The sequence below is a fragment of the Mustela lutreola genome, chromosome 1, assembly GCF_030435805.1.
Source record: "Mustela lutreola isolate mMusLut2 chromosome 1, mMusLut2.pri, whole genome shotgun sequence".
Lineage (NCBI taxonomy): Eukaryota > Metazoa > Chordata > Mammalia > Carnivora > Mustelidae > Mustela > Mustela lutreola.
In genome coordinates, this window is record NC_081290.1 from 141,891,808 (window position 1) to 141,913,399 (window position 21,592).

A 21,592-nucleotide genomic window follows, 5' to 3' on the forward strand; every position below is an offset into this window, starting at 1 on the left:
CATTTTGGACAATGTCAATTCTGGATGTGGAGAGCACATTTTAAATATGACTCTTAGAGCCATCACTGATTCTTGAGTAATATGTTTTAATTCCTTTTCCTTCTGCTTCTTTCTAGAAAATTCTATATCTTCCTTTATATTGTTTCAGCAGTATCTGTCTCAAATCTGGTCATTCCCATTGGGGACATGTGCCAAAAATAATAGGTATCTCACTTTCAGCAAAAGCCATGTCTGCCCAACCCTAAACATGCCTTCCCTCAAGCACCTCAGTCTTTTCCCACTCCATGCCACCCGAGTGCCAGCTGTCAGCCAAACATCAGTCCACCAACCTGATGAGACCCCCAACAGCTCCTACTACTTGATCTCTCCTTACCTTTTTCCTCTCTCTCCCTACCATTTGCTTCACACACACATCACTACCTAGTCACCATATCTATGTTCACACATTCACTTACTCAGAAAATAGGAAAATACCTATATGGACTAGGCCGTGTGGTAGATATGCTGCTATACTATTTGTATGATAAATGAACATATAAATAAATAGATGGTCTCTACTCTCAGGACGTTTGTCACCTAGTAGGAGAGTAAACCCACAATGATCTTACAATGCAACCTTTAAGTGCCACGTGAGTGATAGCAATGAAATTCTAAAGATGTGAAGAGTGACTGCCTACAACTGGCTAGATCAGGAAGACTTCCAGAAGGAAGTGCCATGTGGTCAGGACCCTGGAGGATGAGAAATAATCAAATAAAATAGATGGAAGGAAAAGGCATTTCAAGGAGAGGAAAGGCATAAGCATAGGCGATTAAGTGGAAATCTAGTTCCTACTTGACATACAGTACGTGGTCCAAGATGGCTGGACTTGTCAGTCTCTGGAGAGGGAGATGTGAGGAAGTTCAGGTTAGCTTGGGAAAAGATTCAAAGATTCAGAAGATTCACTTGGCAGAGCCCAGTCTAGCCTTGGAGTTATTTCTTCTACTACTTTGATGCCTATGGTTCCCTGCCTATTCCCTCCTGAAAATATGCCAAATTTTATAAATTACAGAGTAATGAAAGAGCTACCTGGTGATCTAAAACTATGATTCTCCAACAAGTACCTAGTAAGAACTAAAAAAGCAGCAACAGAATTAACATACACCAAGCACTAACTCTCCAAGCAACACTGTAAAATATCAACTCATCGAACCCTCACAGGTCCTGTAAAGAGAAGCCCTATTATGTCATCCACATGTTACAAAAGAGGAAACCGGCTCAGAGAAGTCAAAGTGCTGCCCAAAGGCACAGAGCTGGCAGGTGGCAGGGCTGGGGCATTGACCCTGGCAGCCTGACTCTGAAGTTCACACCATGTTAAATCCTTCGTGTATTTAGCCTTACTAAAGGCAAAAGGCCAGCCTGGGAGTCACTGAGCGGAGCTCGGCAGCAGGTTCAGAAGGGTGCTCACAGAGCAGAAAACCTCTTAACTTTTCAGCGTGAGCCACAGTAGGCTCAAAATTCTGTGTGCTCATAGTATTCACAATCGCCAAACTGTGGAAGGAGTCAAGATGTCCTTCAACAGACAAATGGATAAAGAAGATATGATCCATATATACAATGGAGTATTACTCAGCCATCAGAAAGGATGGATACCCAATTTTTGTACCAACATGGATGGGATTGGAGGAGATAGCATTGAGTGAAATAAGTCAAGCAGGCAGAATCAATTATCATATGGTTTCACTCAGATGTGGAACATAAGGAATAGCACAGAAGACCATAGGGGAAGGGAGGGAAAACTAAAGAAGGGGAAATCATAGAGGGAGACAAACCATGAGAGACTACTGACTCTGGGAAACAAACTAAGGGTTACAGAGGGAGAGGGGTGGGGGCCAAGGTAACCAGATGATGGGTATTAAGGAGTGTACGTGTTGTGATGAGCACTGGGTATTATCTGCAACTAATGAATCATTGAGCACTACATCAAAAACTAATGATGTACTAAATGCTGCCTAACTGAACATGATAAAAAAAAAAAAGGATAAGGAAGATTAATTAATTAATTAATTAATTCCCTCATAAAGAACTCAGTCCCTAGATACCACTACGTCTAGGTTTATGTCAATGAATAGATGTGCCTTCCTCTTTGCTCCCTATTTTATGTCTGTGTACTCCGGCCAGTGTTCCTGTTTGGTTTGGGGTTTTGGCATATTATTTTAAAGACACAGCATTATAAAGACAGGGACACCCCCAGGACACCAAGAAACTGGCTTTGGGCCATGGATCCCAAGGCCAGGTCACTCTTTGCACCGCAAACATGCAAAACAAGATGGAAGATTTGGGCCTAAATTCACCTCACTGTATGCCTAGGCCTTGGCGTACCATATGGCTTACCTGGAGCCTCATGTCTACAAACTGTTCAAAGACAGTGGTTCCACAGGCTGGAAACTTAGCACTAGACCTCAGATATTAATTATAAGATTATCTTTAGAAAAAAAGAAAAGTGAACATTCCAATAGCTTCTATTATAATCTATTCCTATGTTCTCAGAGGCTTTCCACAACAAATACTCGACATTTCATTATGTTCCACAGCTGATCCACAAGGGATGCCTCTGGGATAAACAATCTACTCTCTTTGGCTCTTCTATATATTGATGAGGGGAAAAGTCTATTTGTAAATGGATCTAAAATGCCTGAGTGCATCAACTTTCCACTTAATAACCAGAAATATGGGAAGTGAAAAACAGTAATAATGGTTACAGTGAAACGAAGAAAATCTGCCAACCCCATCTCTGCTAGTTATATAGGGAGCACTCACTTCCCCTTGTGCCCACAGCACCAGGGCATGGTGGGGGGAGCCCAGTCAGCAGTACAATGATGATGCATTATTATATTACACGCATATTATATATGTGTGTGTGTGATACATATCATATGTATATACATATGTAATATGTACATACATATTACAATACATATGTAATGATATGTATTACACATATATGATGTATCATTATACTGTAATATTCATGACACCAGTATATGGCCCGTTTTCCCACTGCCAAGCTGACCACATTACCATTTGAAAGATGTTTTTGTGGTGCTGATATCACTGTACACATATCTTCACAGTATTACACAGGAGAACAGAGTTGGTTTCACAGTATACATAATGGTACTTGTCCAACACCCTGAACAATGGGAGGTATTTCTCACAATGGAACACTGCACACACTAGGGAGCAGGCAGCCATTCTTAGAATCCACACGCCAGAACTCAACAATGTCCTTTCACTACTCACCTTAGATGCTACAACTACTAAGTCTGTAAATGAGGAAGTATTCTGACTTGTGCTATCTGCTTTGGCGGCTAAAACAGCTCCAGAGGGAGGCAGAAGACAGTATCCCCTTTTGAATGCCTAGCTCGTTTGGGAAAGTTTCACCGCTGCCCAAAGCTCTGCTCTCTACCTCCTCATCTGATCTTACAGTCTTGGCAGGCTGCCAGCATGGGGTTTACCTTAAACAGGGTAAGCCCCTCGAGGTGGCACATAAAACAGGAACCCATGTCTTCATAATCCTCATCCAGTGAAAGAGTCTAAGAAGCCAACGTGCCAGCGGAAGGGCTGAGATCAGTACCATCAGCCAGCGTGGTCCATGCAGCTCCTGGTTGCTGGCTAACAGGAGAAGTGTCAGCCCTACCTATTGAATCAGATCCTGCAACTCAGGACTTTGAGAGTAAGAAGTTCCTAGGTGATTGTCTTTGCACATTTACACTCGGGAATCTCTAGCACCGAGACTCAGAATAAGCAGGCAAAGAATTCTATGTACAACTGAATTGACATCACATTCTAGAGAAAGAAGGAAAGAGTAAATCTAAAAGTTTGGCTGTCTGTGAAATGAGATGAAAATGGGTGAAGGAACAATAAGCCCAGGACAGATTCCCTGTCCAGTAACACAGTGTCACGTGAAGGCTGTCTCATTTCAGAGACCCAGCTGGTGGAGTTAATGCGTGATGTGCGTGTAGTACTAAGTGCAGAAGACAAAAGGCACTTTATTTTTTTTTTTTTTTTTTTTTTAAAGATTTTATTTATTTTATTTGACAGACAGAGATTACAAGTAGGCAGAGAGGCAGGCAGAGAGAGAGGAAGGGAAGCAGGCTCCCTGCTGAGCAGAGAGCCCGATGCGGGACTCGATCCCAGGACCCTGAGATCATGACCTGAGCCGAAGGCAGCGGCTTAACCCACTGTGCCACCCAGGCGCCCCAAAAGGCACTTTAAATGCAGTGCCTCACTGATTCTTCCCAACGGCCCACTAAGGCAGGTACTGTTTTATCCATATGTAATACATAGAGATGAAGGTACTTGCCACAATCTCATTGCTAGTTAAGTAACAGAGCCAGAACTCAAACTAAAGTCTCTCTGGCCTCAAGACCCATTTTTTTGAAATGTTAAATTAGACTGTTTCCCCAAAGTGTGTTAATCAGATACAATGTATTAACTGAATATATTAGATGGCACACACCTTCAGTTTTCAATGAATAAATCAAGGATTTCCAAGTCAAAGCCTGTTATAAGTGCCACTAAAATCTTCCAGGTCTATTTAATGGCTGCCTCTCAATGGATAGAGCAATTACTAATTGAAGCTGTCTGAAGCTGGCCTGCTGGATAGGATTTCTTCAGCCCAAATTCCAGGACACTACTGCTGCTGTGTGTCACACAGCTGCAGGCCCACGACAGGACGGGCCTTAACAGGACGGGCCTTTTAATTACCTCACTCACCTGCCACCACTGACAGACCACAGCGATCCCTACATCTGGCCTCTCCACTTGCGCGGTACTCTCCTATTTCAATCCAGGGTGACTGAGGAAACAGAACGAATGTGCAGGCCACTGCCACTGCCATCCTAGCTCCTCTGTAACACCTGGATCTCTGGCATCAGGCAGGGAGCACGAGGCTATATTAGAAGCTGGAGATGGCAGCAGGTGCATCAAGCTCTCCTGCTGAGCTCAAGCATCGCAGCCTCCCCAGCTGCCAACTGGCCCCGAACGGAACACCTGCCTCCCCGTCTGGCACCACTGGAGCCTGCCTCAGGCTGTGAGACAAGAGCAGCAGCTTCTAGAAGGAGGGACCTCATTTCTCTAGGGTATCCCTGAGACCCCTTCACTTCACACCAGACTGGCGCTCTGTGGTCCAGTTGGGCGCACAGGTAGGCTTCCAGCATGGTAGAGGATGGAATCATTTTCAATGCCTGGATGACTCTAGGCGTGGTAAGAAACAAAGTTCCATATGAACAAGTATAGCTCAACATCACTGAAGATGATGGAAGAGGAAGAGGAATAAGCAGCTAGCAGGAAAAAAGGGGGGGTGGTGCTGGGAGGAGTAGGCAGGATAGTACATCCAGAGCCTTTAGTGATTGGACACTTGGGTCAATAATGTAGAGAATGACTTTTAAAAAACAGATTACTGGGACACCTGAGTGGCTCAGTCGGTTAAGTGTTTGCCTCTGACTCAGGTCATGATCCCAGGGTCCTGGGATTGTGTCCCACATCGGGCTCCCTGCTCCATGGGGAACCAGCTTCTCTTCCCTCAGCCTGCTACTCCCCCTGCTTGTGCATATGCTCTTTCTCTCTCTCTGATAAATTTAAAAAAAAAAAAAAATTTAAAAATAAATAAATAAAAAGCAAATTACTGAAATGCATAAGTAGAAGTATGAAATGGAGAGCCCAAGATATTATTCCATGACAGCTTTTCATATGGCCCACCCCAGAGCTGGAGCCTAGTTCGGAGCTCCGTGACTCAAGGGAAACTGTCAATGATTTAGCAAAGAACCACTACATTCGAAAAATAAGATCCCCAAATTCCAGGGCCAAAAGGGCATCCTTATTCCATGCTTTTGATTCCTTCTTTTTGCCAATTTCCCACTGAAAGGAATGCCCTGCTCAGTGATGCTTTGCAGCATTACTGGGACCAGACACAAAATTTCACGGTGTTTTTCATCAGGAAGTGACAAGGACTACAGTAGTGTGCCATGCTGGGCCTCCAGAGACGCAACAGGAACTCAGCCAAAATAGCTGGCAGGAGCTGGTCTCTGCGCTCTGGCCACTCCAGAACCCCATCCCCACTTTCTTCTGGACTAGAGGTACGTGAAGAAGGGTGGATAGGAGACATGGAGTGAAGGGACACCGACGTGACAGGCTGCTCTGCCCACTCTGCCCTGGAGACCAAGAACAGTAGGACCTAAGAAGTCAGCACATGCTTCCTGTCACCTCAGCACCCAATTACAACTCATTAATAAGTATCAGTAGTGATCACTTGAAGCCAGTGTTTAATTGCTCTTAAAACCTTCAGTCGCAAGTTTCACTGGGCATAAAAGTCAAAAACATCCCCAGCTAGTGAGAGCCCCGCTGGGCTCTCCATGGGTCCCAGCCCAGCCAACCCACAGACACACTAAGAGCACACGGGTGATGCACAGGTATGGCTGTTCCCAGCCTCTCAAAATCTCCATCTTCTGCAGTCCCCCAAAAAACTTCCATCCATCAACCTAAGTCAATAAGCCATGAGTTATTGAGCTCACGGGATACAGATCATGAATATGTATGTGTGTGTTTAGAAGACAAGATTGTAAAACAAATGGGCTCCACGGTGACGCCGGCGCACATGCCTTAAAGGAAATGGCTGGAATTATTCCACCTGTGTATATTGTTCAAGCATGGCTTCAGCACCCAAGAGACTGTGGGAAAATCCAGGTTTTCTTACAGATTTTTGGCTTCTGTTTTTCCAAGCACACTTGTATAGAATACCTTGCTGAGTGAAAACAGCCGCCTGCTCTTCATAAAAACCAAAGAAAGATACAGGCTTTCTTTGAGGTCACAGGTACCCGTGCGAATGCCTGTGAGCTGCATGTGGGAAGGGCAGGTGTGTCATTCTTCTTTACCCTGCCTCCCTCCCTCCCTTCAGCACACTCCCCCTTCAACGTCTCCGCCTCCAACAACTACACACAGCCTCAAACTTCTGTCCTAATTTCCTAACAGCCTCCAAAAACAGAGCCAAGGAATCCACCAAACAGAGAACATACTAGTTTGCAAGATACTTATTTGACCAAAATAATACGACTGAGCCCCCAGTGTTATTCCTACGCCCTTTCCCTCCAGAAGCCTTGCTAGTCCCCTCTTTCTTACCACGCTGGGGCCAGGGTAGGCCCTGAGGTGTCTCCTGTCTGCCCAGGAGCCCTGAACAACACACGGACACAGAGACTCTTCCGAGCTAGTAACAAGGCCAACCAGCTTGCCTCACTTCCAGTTCTAGCTCTACAACACAGCCCGATCACCACGTTCAAAAGGTCTTCAAAAAGATCACCTGCAGAGGAGAGGCTTAGCTAACCTGGGCTGAAAGCCAGGAGTCTGGCTTTGATACTCTAAATCTGAGGAGCGGGGCAGCTCCCTCTGGCCAAGGGATCCCTCCAGTGGTGGAGGATATTCGGGCCACCTGTGTGGAGCGCACAGTTGATCTCAGGATTGACCAGCGGAAGGCCGAGACCCATGCACCCCCATATTCAGGGAAGGAAGGGGGAAAGTGAAGTCCATGCTGCTCACAGACTCTACTAGAGAACCAGGAGAATCTGCAGAGTGGACGATATCAAAGGGGAACAGAGATCCCCAGAGAGTCAGAAGTGTTGGGTTTGTTAATAAAGCAATTCTTTAAAATCCCAATATTTTTCAACAACATTTAAGTGCATTTAATGATCCGGCCAGAGTAAAGCTGGCAGGTGCACATGGGAAAAAGAAAAGCAGTCATCTCTTTCAGGTAGTCTGGAAGGGTTTTAGGGTAGTGAGTAGGATGATACCTTCTCTTTAGGATCTTTGTTCCTTGTATCCCTGTTTTCTTCAGCCCTCTCCCTTCTCCAGAACCCCCTTCCTTTCTGCCATTTTTCGGTTCACCGCCACATTTCCCCAAATGCCAGCCATACCTGCTGCCTTATTTTGTCACCCGCAGATTGGTCCTGAGCCTCTCATCCCCAGTGCCCCTCTCTCTGTAGGGAAACTGCTCACCTGGGAGTCAGGTTAGGGTCCCTCCCGGTCCTCGTTCTCCCTGCCCCTGACATGACCACAGATATCATTTCCAGATGGTGAAGTTTCTATCACATTGGGTCGCTGGGTGAGGAGAACATGGAGAAAAGCTACCTGCAACCGTCCAGCCCATACTCCAAGATGGACAAGCAGTGTGAACAGACAATTGTTGTTTTAGCCCGAGATGTTGGTTTTGTTCGTGACCGTGGCCTGCTCATTTTGACTGGCGTACTAAACTCCTTCAACAAGCTCATCCTGACCAAAAAGACCGCATGCATGCGGGGACCATTTGAACTTCTGAATATTCTGTGCACAAGGAAGCAAGTATGCAGGTCCATCGTTTTCACAACTACAATCAGGAAAGCCATGGAAACCAGCCAACAGTTTGGAAACACAGAAACCCACCTCTTAGACCTCCAGCTACAGGGAGTGAAAGCCACCACGGGCCCCTGCTACTGTACTCTGAAATCCTCACCACACATCCCACAGGCTGTCTCCCCAGAAGACACAGGCCGCCTCTGATGGATCTTCTCAGAGTACAGAGCACTTTAAATAGGACACGCCAGCCAACCTCTCCCCCTTCTTTCCTTGGGGTCACTTTTGCACTGTAGTCCAACAACTCTCCCTGCTCCCTATTTTCTCTCTCACAAGCATTTCCCCTAATAAAATCCTTGCATATTTAATTCTCTGTCAGCATCTGCTTCTCTGAGAACCCAGACTAATACAACCATCCCGATGAATATTCAGCCTTGAAAATTTAGCTTTAATAAATTAAACATACAGAGACAACAGAACTCACTCTTGCTGGCTAAAGGCTAACAAAAGTCATAAATAACCAGGTTTGTACAACGTGACGTCCACATGTATGTCTGGCTCTAATTCCTAAAGGATCCATAGGAACATGGTATCATTTTTTTCTAGTGTGACTTTCACAAAGTATGGTTTTAAACCTATCTCCAACAATTGATCTTTTCCTAAATGTCCAAACGGGCTTCCAATCCCTTATTCTAAACCTTAGAGACCATGCATATCTTGGAATTCAAACTTTTCATAGTTTAGAAAAGTAATGTGTACATTGGCCATATTTGACTAACCCAGCAGGTCCAAGGCCACACTCTATAATGAAATACATTACTATTTCTTCCACAAAACATACAAATTTTGAACACAAGTGGAATAAAACCAAACAGCCTCAAGATAGTTCAGGTAAGGGTTTGCCACCAAATGAGTTCAGCAAAGGTTAGGTTGTACTGCCACTTCAATTATTAAAAAGGAAAAAATTAGGGGTTTTCTAAGCTTTTCGAATTTCCGAATTGTGGATAAAGGACTATGGACCAGTATATCTGCACTACAAAAAAAACGTGCAGCCCTTTGAAAAAAATCAAATACACCTTTGCACTAACACAGAAGAATGACTGGTCACACCCCAGCACTGGACGGAGAAAGCACATAGCAGAAGGACTCACAGAGAGAGTGCTATATCGTGCACACAGACATTGGGGAGAGGTGAAGGAGAGACAGCCTTCACTTGCCAAGCGCCCACACCCCACCTCTCATTACCCACAACTCTTCATGATGACTTCATCTCTGGTTAGGAAATGTTGTGGAAATATGGTTTATGAGAATTGATTGTGATGTAGGCATATGTTTAAGAATGCATTTATTTCTATTATTTAGGAAACAGAAGGAGTTCACCTCTGCAGACCACCTACATGGATGAGATGGCCAGTAACTAAAATGTCACGCATGAATTGGGAGCTGAGAGCATATACAATGGAAATTTATTTAGGATACTAAATGGAGCACAAAATATGAAAAATCTAGACAGAAACTCCTACAGTAGTAGGCTTGAGACATCCAGCTACCCCTTCCCTTATCAGAGGAAAGGACACTGGCTCTAGGAGGTGAGTGGTCTCACTAGGAACTCCCCCAGGAACACCCAGTTCTGGACTTCTTCCTTCATCTGCCTTGGGGCCCCGTCTGGCCACTCGCAGGAGGCTCCTTCTTCAACCACTGAGAGCCAAGAGCCAGAGGGGAGGCTGATCACTCTCTCCCTTGCCCTGCCTCCTTCCCAAAAATTTTCATTCAAAATGATTAAAACACACACACACACACACACACACCAATTGGGAAGTAAGGAGAAAAATAAATTAGGGAGGAAATATTCTCCCTAGTCTCTAAGTAGCCTTGGGAGGAATTGCCTGCAATGGATAAAAGTTAGGGAATTTTAATTAGGGGTTGGAAATTCAAGTCTAATATAGCAACATTCCCTTTGCATTTTATGTAACCAGCAATGACTGTATTTTTTTTTTTTTTTCACAAGAAGGATGTATTCCTAACTTCATGATCTTAAAAGACCTCATATTTTAATTATAGGCATAAGAGAGCAATATTAGTTAATATAGATAAAGTGAACCACTGTGAAAATTCCCTGTGAACCACTGCCTGGGAAAGCATCACGTGCCCGCACTCTGCTTGCCACTTTAACAAACCTCATGCCACTTGTGGGCTGTTTATTTAGCGTCCCAAGTCCAAGGCTCTGTCCTTGGCACCGGAAATAGCCCAGCGAACAAGGCAGGTGTGAACCTTATCCACAAGAAGCAGGCAAGCCACTGTGGAGACAGCCATTAAACAAGTTATTGCACATTTAATGATTTGATTCCACCTGTGCTTAGTGCTGTGAAGGAGTATCACAGGGGGACCAGTCTGATCTGATCCTCATAAGAGTCTCTGACGTGGAGTCCATCCTCAATTATGGATAAAGAGTTATCATTAATATTTGTAATATTAAGGTATGGTAATTATAGTAATGTAAAATATCCTGAACAAATAATCATTATAATTATCACTATTACAATAATGACTTGGGAAATTATTTTATATCAACTGGTCAATGAGGAAAGCATGGAACTAAATGAGGAAGAAAGTCTAAATGTGTGCGAGAGTATATGGATAATGACTCCCAAAGAATTTCAGTAGCAATGTGGTATTCCTTCACAGAGGAGAATTCCTCCATGCAGAGCCTTAGAGACCTTCATATAAGACATCCACCGCACCTCTGGAATGGCAAGACACCAACAGAAGGACAACCTGAAAACAAACACGAGGTTTGCATTTTCACAAGATATGTCCTTTATTTTCCAAGACAGATTTAATTTTGAACACTTAGTCCCTCTAGGCCCATAAACCACTAAAATCATCTAGAAGCATCAATATTTTGATGTTTAAGCCAATCCAAGATTACCTCTTGAACTTAGAAGTAACAAAAAGCACACTGTCAGATCGGGAACACTGTTTTGGAAAATACTGCCACTACATGCAAAAGGCAGTAAATGGTAAAAGACGAACATCTTCTATCAGGACCTGTGGCTCTAAACTTGAAGCCCCATTACCATGGCTTCAAAGTTGCCATAATAAAGCATTCTTTGATTCTGTAAAATGAGAGCCCATAGAAAGAGTACTTCCATATGCAGAAATGTGGGCATCCCATCAAAGCAACATGTGATAAACTTATTGTTTATCTCCCTATGAGGGTTGGCAACTCTACTAACTGGACAAAGATTCTCTGAACTCAATACTCTATGTGTCTCTTTACTCAGTGAAGAAAAACTTATAATTAGAATTCTAGGTCCATGGGTGTCTCCTGACAGCTCACAACGGAAATGCTATCAGTTGATTTATTATACAAAATGAGAGCATCATAAGGAATCCAGAGTGGTGCTAATGAGACAGCCAACCTTTGCAGGGACCTTAACTTGCTTCACTTTAATTTTTACTGTCACAGAATTGTTATAAAAACATCAAGTTCTATTAAGGAGATGGCAAATCCATGGTGCCGGTGTTATCCTGGCCCCTTTCCCCACCACAGTAAGCCCTGTACTCTCTAGGACAGGCCTGGCCTAGGAGGACAGCCCAAAAAAGGGTTCCAAGAAGCTACTATCCATGAACTGACATAAACACAAGAGTCAGAGTCATTTGCCAGTCCTCAGGTAGACTGTCTTCCTCAACGTTCCACGATGCTGTGTTCTATGACACCAAACAGATCCCAACAGACTTCAGCTGTCACCACCATTAAGATCTATCTTTCATATTGCTGAGGAACATGAATGGAATGAGAAGAATCAGGCTAAAGTCACCATCGAGTCAATTACACTGTTCACCATCCTCAGCTTCTGTCAGCTGTACCATCAACAGATAAGATCACCTCAGCCAATCACTGACCTTGTGGAGTGCAGGAGCCAAGACCGGTACCAAGAATCCATTGTAAATATAATTGACAAGCTGATTGCGAATCAAGGGGTGAGCCACCTAAGAGAGAAACAGGCAGTCATGAAAAAGGCAAAGAGTTTCATCGTTAGGTCTTCTTAAAATCATACATTTCTGTAAACATCCTAAATTCAAAAAGGAAATTCAAATTCTGGCCGTTTATTCCATGGTTAAAAAATAATTCAGACTTCATGGGGCGCCTGGGTGGCTCAGTGGGTTAAGCCTCTGCCTTCGGCTCAGGTCATGATCCCAGGGTCCTGGGATCGAGTCCCGCATCGGGCTCTCTGCTTAGCAGGGACCCTGCTTCCCTCTCTATCTCTCTGCCTGCCTCTCTGTCTACTTGTGATCTCTGTCTGTCAAATAAACAAATAAAATCTTTAAAAAAAATAATAATAATAATAATAATTCAGACTTCAAACTGCCACATAATTTTTTCAGATGGTTTATTCCAATATAAACAGCTTGGACTTTCAAATTTTAAAATTGGTAATTTTAAGTTTCAAATTTAAAAAAAAGCAGATAAGAAATAGACTGAATATGTGTAAGGACACATAAATTAAAATTAATGAATTGTAAAGTATCATTTTGCTCTATAACTTCATCTATGTCCCAATCAACTTGTGCCTACTTAAAAACAAAAGTATAACTGTCAAAGTGGATAATTCAATACATTTATTATGCTGGCAAAAAGAATTTGTGCTGAAGATGCATTTTCTACCCATCATTTATATTGAATAGGAAGGCATTTAGAAATTCTTATCATAAAAAATAAGAATCTTTCCAAAAGGAGAAAACATTACCAAAAGTACACTTCCTATATTTCATTTTAAAAATATATTTAGCATGGATAAGTCTTTACTAATATCTTTTGTGAGTAATCTTTTCAGTAGTACCCCCAAAAAAATAAAAAAAAAATCTTTGAAGTATATGACCTCGATTTCAAAATATAGTATAAAATATGTGATTTCTCTGCCTTTAACCATGCCTGTTAGCTTTACTTCTCTTTCTTAAAAAAAAAAATAATAAAATCAAACAATAAAGTGAAAAGCAATTTCTAGGGAAGTAAAGCTAGATCTTTAAATTACTGATAATCTCTCTCTGTGTGTACATTAGGAAAGGAACTAATAGTTTCATCTTTTTTATTTCCACACACTTCTGCAAGAAATGTTGATAGACTGTAATATTAAAGGGGAAAAAAAACCTTAAGATATAATCCATTTATCTTATATAAATAAAACTTCCTTTGACTTAGCAATAAAAATGAGATAGGAACTAAAGTAATTTACTTGCATTTTCTTCCAGAAACTATTTCTTTATTTGGTAGATAAACAGATTATAACTAACATTTTTCACCTTACAATCAACATAAAGAAAATTTGATTTCTTAATAAATCCAATATGAAGGTAATATGTATTTGTATAGAAATAAAACATTTTTTATGAAAAACCACTATATCCTTAACTATATATAAAATCTGATTTTTATTGAAAAACAGTAACAAGAAATCTGAAGGTAAAAATCTAATCAAGAAGCCAAATACACTAGAGTTCAGTGGTTGTTTTTGTTTTTTTTTTCCCCCCGAAGCAGACCAATTTCAAAGCACAGATTTAATTTGTGCTGCTAAGAAGATGCTTAACTTCGTCTAAATTCAATTGGGATAACAATATTCTTTATGTGGTATGCACCATTAAGCAAAATAAAGTGTTTTCCTTTGTGTACTCCCAAGAAGACCTTGAAGTAAGAGTGGTATAATTTGGCGTACTTAGAAGCCTAAAAATATCTATTTAATGAGTCAAGCATTGAACTTATTTTTGATGGTTAAGTGGATAATCAAAACAGAATTAACACTTTTTATGAGGAGGAGAAAGAAAATCCACTCATTTTTTTTCCTCAATTAAAACTTCCGCAAACCTGTAAACTAACATTTTTTTCTTCATCCAAGGACATTCCGTATGCTTAAAAGAAAGCACCACTACTCCACAGACATGAACATTTTTAAAAGGAGTGCTGATAAACTCATTTTTTACACTGCTCGGATTCTGAACGAACAGAACCAAGGGCTCCTTGGCGGCGCTCCGGTACCTGGATGACAGCGTTGCAGAACTCCAGGGAGTTCATGAACTGGACGAGAGGAGGGAGCAGGAGCCAGTCGTCTTTCAGAAGGCAGTGCCACTCCTCACCCTTCTCTTCCAACTTGGTAGGCAGGGAAGAGTAGAGACCACTGAGCCCGGTTGCAAGTACCTGTGTTCACAAATACAACATAAGCCCTTTTCCAAAGTTCTCAGCCCACAACCAACAGCTGCCAGGGGATGAGCATGCTACTGGTCCAAAGCCCACACTCGAAGCAGCAAGGCCTCAGCTAGCTGAGAGGGATTCAACGGGTGGGGACAGCAGGGCAGGACGACTCCAGTGGAGGACATCATGGCAATGGAGGATCTGGCTCATACGCTCATAGTTAATTAGGCTTGCTCATCTCTTCTTTACCAGGCATATATGATGGGCTAGGGGTGTGGGGAGTGAGGGACATACATGTAGAGATGAAGACAACATGATTCTGCCCCCAAGGTGTTCCAGAGAGAGGCAGACCCACAAACAATGCACAACGGTGCAACACACTGCGAGCAAAGCCAGAAGGCCTGTGAGGAAGCCCTAGACAGAGGCAGCCCATGATGGAAGAGCCCACAGGTTGAACCACCACCAGCTTTCTGAGAAAGATGACTGCAGACTTGTGAAAGGACATGACCAATACATGCATGTTTACAGTCTAGAAATCCAGCATTTGTGATTGCACAAATGATAGCAGGAAGAAGTGGGGGTCAGGCATCAGAGGTGACGGTGACTGTTCACACAGAGCTAAGGTGGGTCTAAGTGGAAGTACCAGCCGGAAGACAAGAGAGCGGGAAGTAAAGTTAGTGTATCACGTGGGAGGTGGCTGTCAGGGTGCCCTAGCGAGGCCTCTGTCAATCCATTAAGAACCCAAAGCTTATGGGGTTTCCTTCCCCCCCCTTGTTGCCAGCATGAAACTTCCAGCATTTGGGCTACATAAGTGAGGGTTGATGAGACCTCGAATCTGTCAGGTCACCCAGCTTGGTCCTTAAGAAAGCGGTGATGCCTTTAACAAAGAGCTGTAGGGAAGAAACACACTTTCACTGGGTAACTGTCAATTCTACCTCATAGGGTATAAGACCAAGGAAAACAATGAATTTCATGGTCCTAGAGGCCTCCCAACTGGGAAGTGGTGCTAGCAAACCGCACCTTCGAGACCCCAACTGGCAGCCACACCGAGTATGGGCAGGAGATGCACAGAAGGGAGGCAGGGCAGGGATCTGTAAGAAGCATTGCTTCATGGTAAACCGTAAGGTTATAAAGAACTCAAATCAGGGACGCCTGGGTGGCTCAGTTGGTTGGACGACTGCCTTCGGCTCAGGTCATAATCCCGGAGTCCCGGGATCGAGTCCCACATCGGGCTCCCAGCTCCATGGGGAGTCTGCTTCTCCCTCTGACCTTCTCCTCGCTCATGCTCTCTCTCACTGTCTCTCTCTCTCAAATAAATAAATAAAATCTTTAAAAAAAAAAAGAACTCAAATCAGACTGAAACATTCAAGGAAATGTTCAATCCTGAGTTTGGCCCAGAAAAGAAAGGGTGATGTATTCATTGATCTCACAGCCTAGCAAGAAATGAACAGGCCAATCACAGTAGTGCAATAAACACTCAGAATGTGTAATAGAAAAAATAGGGTGCCGTGGATATACAAGAGGCCCTCACCCTAGACCTGCGGGGTTGGGAGCAGGAAATGTTCTCAGAAGTGCTGTCCAAGTTTTGAAGAATAAATAGGAGGGAACCCAGAAAAGCATCTTGGAGGGAGCACTGTTCCAAGTGGAAGATGTACAAAAGCTCCAAGTAGTAAGAAAAGATGGCACCTTCCAGGAACTAAGAGAAGGGCAGCACTATTGGAACATAGGAGCAGAAATAGCACTAGAAAGGATAAGCAGGAGTCGGATCCCGCAGGGTTTTGAAGGCCTAGGAAAAGAGTGTGAGGGATACTGCAGTGGGGAGCCCACTAGACAGATGTGTGCCTCTGATGCTTAGGAGAGGGATATGGACTAGAGGTGGATATCTGGAGCCATCCATATGTAGATGGCATCTCAAGCCCATAGAGACCAGAGAGAGGAAGGAAGGGAGGCTCAGACAGATGAGATAAAATAATCCAGTGTTTGGCATCAGAAACAGAAAGTCAGAAAGAAGTGTGGCAACAGGCAGTTGAACTTGGAAAAATTCTCTGCAAACTCATCATTGTTCTCCTAGTCCCTGTCCTATGCCCACAGCATTCTCTGTGTCCTCTGTGGAGCAGTGGTCCTTCTTGCATTTAGTTTGTTGGCCATCTTCTCCAGCTCAGCTGGTCTGACTTGTTCATTCTTGTCCACACTGGAGGTGTGGCTGATCTGTCCAGTCAGGTATGCTGAACATCAGACGCTAGCGGGACTTGCCATGAGTAATACATCCCACTCGACAACAGAGTACAGGCCTGGAGACTGAGAATCTGGAGGTCTTCATGTAAGGAAACCAGCTGACGCCATGGGAGAAAGGTGGATGGGGGAGGGCCCGATATGGAATAGAAGCCCCCAATGGGCTATGAGGGGCCGTGAGAAAAACAGACAAACCATTTCAATATGGGAGAAATCCAAAGATTATATACATTTCTGTGTTTGCTAGTGTCCTTTATTCACGCATGCATTCACTCACTCAAAACAAATTGAACACCTTCAGGCCAGATCCTATGTTAAAGTACAGGAAATGAACAGTAAACAAGATGGTGCACTGATCTTTTTCAGTCGGGCATCTGCGGTCCCAAAGAACAATGCCCTCTGTTTAAAGTATTTAATTCCTTGTCAACATACCCAAACAAATCATTTTAATTCTCATTTTGAATGTGACCCCGGTGAGTTGCCAGTTATAAATTTGGAGCCTCTGGCAAGAAGGAACACAGACCGAAAGTTCTCCTTGCAGGGAAATCTAATCTTGATGTCACATTTTAAAAATCAATTACATTTGCTAACTCATGCTAAATTAACCGCAGTACAAAGGCTTTAATTCTGCATACTTCCGACTCCTTAACCACTTTGAGGCTTTGAAGATGAATTCATAAAGACAGGCTTAATTTGCCTGACTCAAAAGCTGGAAATCACTATTCTGTATATCAATATAATTACAGCGACATTAATTTTCAAATTACATACATCACTGACAGTAATTAAAAATAACATATACCTAATATTCACTTTTTTAAAGGAGTATTCAGAAAAGGGCATGGCTGAGAGGCAAGGGGAAGCCTGCCTGGGCAGGACAGTGCTGCACAACAGCCGGACACAGGGACCTGCCAAGTTCTCACCTCCACAAAGTGAAGTTCGAGGTTAACTGTACTGCTTTCAGAACAGCAGAGAAACAGGAAAGAAAAGAGTCTGCCGAACAGAGTGTGACATAGTTTGAAGAATGAGATCCCAAATCTTGACTGCTAAATATTTATATCTCCCTTTCCAAGACTCTGCTCAGAGTTCAGATTCATTCACCCCACACACAAGTATTTCTAGAAGAGTGACTGTGAGCAAGGCACTATGTATGGCTGGTGCTGGGGAGCAAGCAGAGAACAGGTCAGAGCAGATGAGCTGGAGAAAACAGCCACAGAACAAATAAAGACGACTGGAAAGACCACTGCTCCACAGAGGGACACAGAGGGTGCTGTGGGCACGGGACAAGGGAAAAAGAGAGGCACACCAGGTTTGTGGATCATTTTCCCAGCAGTGTGATGGCACAATCTACTTCCTTCTAAATTTCCCTTTTAACTGAAATTTCAAAATATAAGGACACTGAACATTTAGTTAAAAGTAAAAAGTCTATGGGGTGCCTGGGTGATTCAGTTGCTTAAGCGTCTGCCTTCGGCTCAGGTCATGATCCCAGGGTCCTGCGACTGAGCCCCAAGATGCCTCCTTGCTCAGCGAAGAGTCTCCTTCTCCCTCTCCTGCTCCCCCTGCTTGTGTGCACGCTCGCTCTGTCTCAAATAGATAAAATCTTTAAAAATAAATAAATAAATGTCTATCCACTATTTGAACCTTTAATTGGATCCTGAGCACATACAGAAGAATTGTAAAACATATTTATTCCTAGCCCATTAAGTGTTAACTTGGTGTTTCCAACTTATCTTCTCTCAAGGGCGTCCTTAAAAGAAAACTAAACACCATATAATACCTTACGGTTAACAACAATTTAAAGCCCCTTCTCTGACAGCAGATGAGTACGGTACTTGTTGAGACTGCAGAATTTAGTATCAGACTTAAGGGTTTCAAACCCGACTCTGCCAATCACAGAGGGTCCCAGGGTTCCGTTTCTTCAGTGCGCTGATGCAAGCACTAAAGAAAATAACGCATGAGCTGAGACAGGGATCATGGCTTACACACCGCAGTGTTTCCAGTGGAGGGAAGAAAGAGGACATGCACGGAGGGCTGAACAATTCAGGGAACGTCCATCTTTAACTTGAAACATCCAATGGTACCCAGTTAATTTTAGCAAAAGAAAAAGATTTTCAGCAGATGGCTTTAGTCTGAAGCTAGCAGCAGAACAGCTGGTGGGGATCTTTTGATGCAACTTGCCAAAATAAAAAGGCCTCATAAATTTGGGGTGTGGGATAAATAACTTTCTAGCTGCGGCTGTGTGCCTACAGGTTGCTTACTTCAATTTGCATTTCTTGGTTTATGTATAAGCTGCTTTCTACTTTGGCCAATCTGTAACAAGTGATGAGGGCATAATCACCATTATGTGGCCAAAAAAATCCAAAGTGACAGGGTCATACAGAGTTGCCAATCATTTGTTGGCCCTAAATTGTTCCCCAGAGTATTCTCAATCTCCTTCTTTTCTTGGGAGAGCACGTCTTGACAGTAGAGGCAGCTTAACAAGACTTTCCTATCAACTACAACCACAGAAGTTTCCAAAAGTGGTCCAGTTTTCTGAAAGAGCCATTACTCTTCCCAAAGCCTGATGTTAACACACTTTGACAACCATACTAATTAGAGAAAGCTTTTTGTCAATTGTGGTCCTTAGCTGGATAACTAACAGAGTACGCTTTTATCTTCAACATAAAGAGTTCTTCTTTTTTTTTTTTAATTATGTTGTCAGATGTAATTATAGAAAACTAGGTATAAATGAGATTATGGGATCTACCCTGAGGGGCAACTTACCACAACGTGAAGCTCTGTGTTCCATTCTAGAAAATAAGGTCAGCTGAAGCTGTTGTTTTCTCTTCAATTTTAATGAACTGTGTGGTGTTTTAAAAACACATGGAGGTTTTTTTGTTTGTTTTTGTTTGTTTGTAAGTAGGTTCCACACCCAGCATGGAACCCAATGAGGAGGCCAGAACTCACAACTCTGAGATTAAGACCTGAGCTGAGATCAAGAGTCGGATGCTTAACTGACTGAGCCTCCCGGGTACCCCTAAAACACGTTTTTATAAAAGCAACAATTACTCAGTGAAATCTACTTATAACACATAATAAGTGGATATTCTAACATTGAAAACACCCTCCATTCTTCTCCTAATACATTTATATTTTGAAGTACAAAATACGATAAACATATAAAACAAAATAGAAAACCTCTCCCAAGATTAAACATATTTTAATATTTTGTCATAATGTCTTTGGAACACTCTACTTTTCCCCCCAAAAAGTACATTACAAATAGAGCGAAACCCTACTCCAATCCCATTACCATCTCTTCTCCTTCCTTCATCCCCAAAAGTAACCACAATTTTGACCTTAGTATAATTTATTCCTGTGCTTGGTTTTGTACTTTTGCTGTATACATACATATCAAAAAAACATAAAAAAAGAAAACAGTATACACAAAGATTCTGTGAGTTCAAACTATATTTAGCTTTATGTAAATACTAACATACTGTATGAAACCTTTTGCTATTTTTCCTGTTCAACATGTTTTTTAGATTATTGGTGTTCACACATGTAGTATAGTTACATGCTAATACATGTGACTTACTCATTTGGAATCCTGAGTAGTACTCCACTGACACAGAATAATCCAGTTCATTTATTTTTTTTTCCTTAATATATTTCTATTTTGCTCTTCCTCAAATCTCTATTCTACTGAATGTCCTTTTGTGTATATCTGTGTGCCAGATTTCCCTAGAGCAGATAACAAGAAGAGGTAGGATCACATGGTATGCAAGTATCCCATCTTATTAAACATTAGCAAAGCTTTCCTCAGTTACCGTATCACTTTATATTCTCAAGAGTTCCTGTTTCTCCTCCCCCTTGACAACATTTGGTGTTATCAGACATTCAACAGTTAGCCACCCTGATGAGCATTACCTGGTGTCTCACTGCAGGTTCCATCTGCACTTTCCCTGATACTAGGGAATATGAGCATATTTTCATATGTTTATTGGCTTTGGGCATCTTCTGGGAATTGCCCCTGCATACCCTTGCCCAGTTTTCTATTGGGTTGCTTTATCGTTTTCTTATTAACTGGTAGTATTACAATTATTTTTGTGTATTTTGGGCACCAACCATTTGTAGTTACATGTGTTGCAAATATCTTCTCCCAGTCTGTGTTCTGTTCTTAATTCCAGTCATTTCATTATGGCTCATGCATTATCGGATGTCTTGATATTTTACTACCCAGGTACAAAGTGGTAGTTAAGCACATGGGTCCTTCAGCCAGGCTGCCTTTTCTCTTACTAGCCATGTGGCATTGTATAGACTTACTTCATGTCACTATGCCTCGATTTCTTGATCTATAAAAAGGGTGTAACACTCGTACCTACAGTTGTGAGGATAAGATGATTTAATACATGTAAATCACTAAGAATAGTATCTGGCATAGAGTAAGTTCTCAACAAATATATTGCTGGTGCCATTCTTCATAATTATGTTACTCCTGGTCTTGTACACATATTTATATGATTGTTAGCATTGATTTGTCATGTTTCATGAAGAACCCTATTGGAATTTTGATTTAAGTCACATTAACATTCCACAAACTACACCTTTCAGTTGCAGAGGGCAAGTGTTACCTTCACACGGAGAGATACAGTGGTCATCACCTTAACTAATCAAGTGACCAATGTAGCATCACAAAAGGGAGACCATCTAGCATGTGCCTCTTGATACAATGCAGTAAGAAGTGTACCACTTCGCCCATAATGTATTCTTACAAACTTAACCTGAACCTAATCAAGTACTTAGACATAACTTCCAGCTTGCAGGACATACAG

The 21,592-nt window shown here is 42.5% G+C and overlaps 1 protein-coding gene across 3 annotated transcripts in view; it reads right to left on the bottom strand.

Annotated features, from left to right (window-relative positions):
- The window catches only part of FHIP1A (FHF complex subunit HOOK interacting protein 1A), a 235,112-nt gene that overhangs the window by 49,524 nt on the left and 163,996 nt on the right, over positions 1–21,592 (bottom strand). For all 3 annotated transcript variants that reach the window (XM_059175474.1, XM_059175482.1, XM_059175466.1), the window contains 2 exons: positions 14,394–14,552; positions 12,266–12,352 (listed from right to left, as the gene is read on the bottom strand). In XM_059175474.1, the coding sequence (XP_059031457.1) occupies positions 12,266–12,352; positions 14,394–14,552 (246 nt within the window). The remainder of the gene's footprint in view (positions 1–12,265; positions 12,353–14,393; positions 14,553–21,592) is intronic.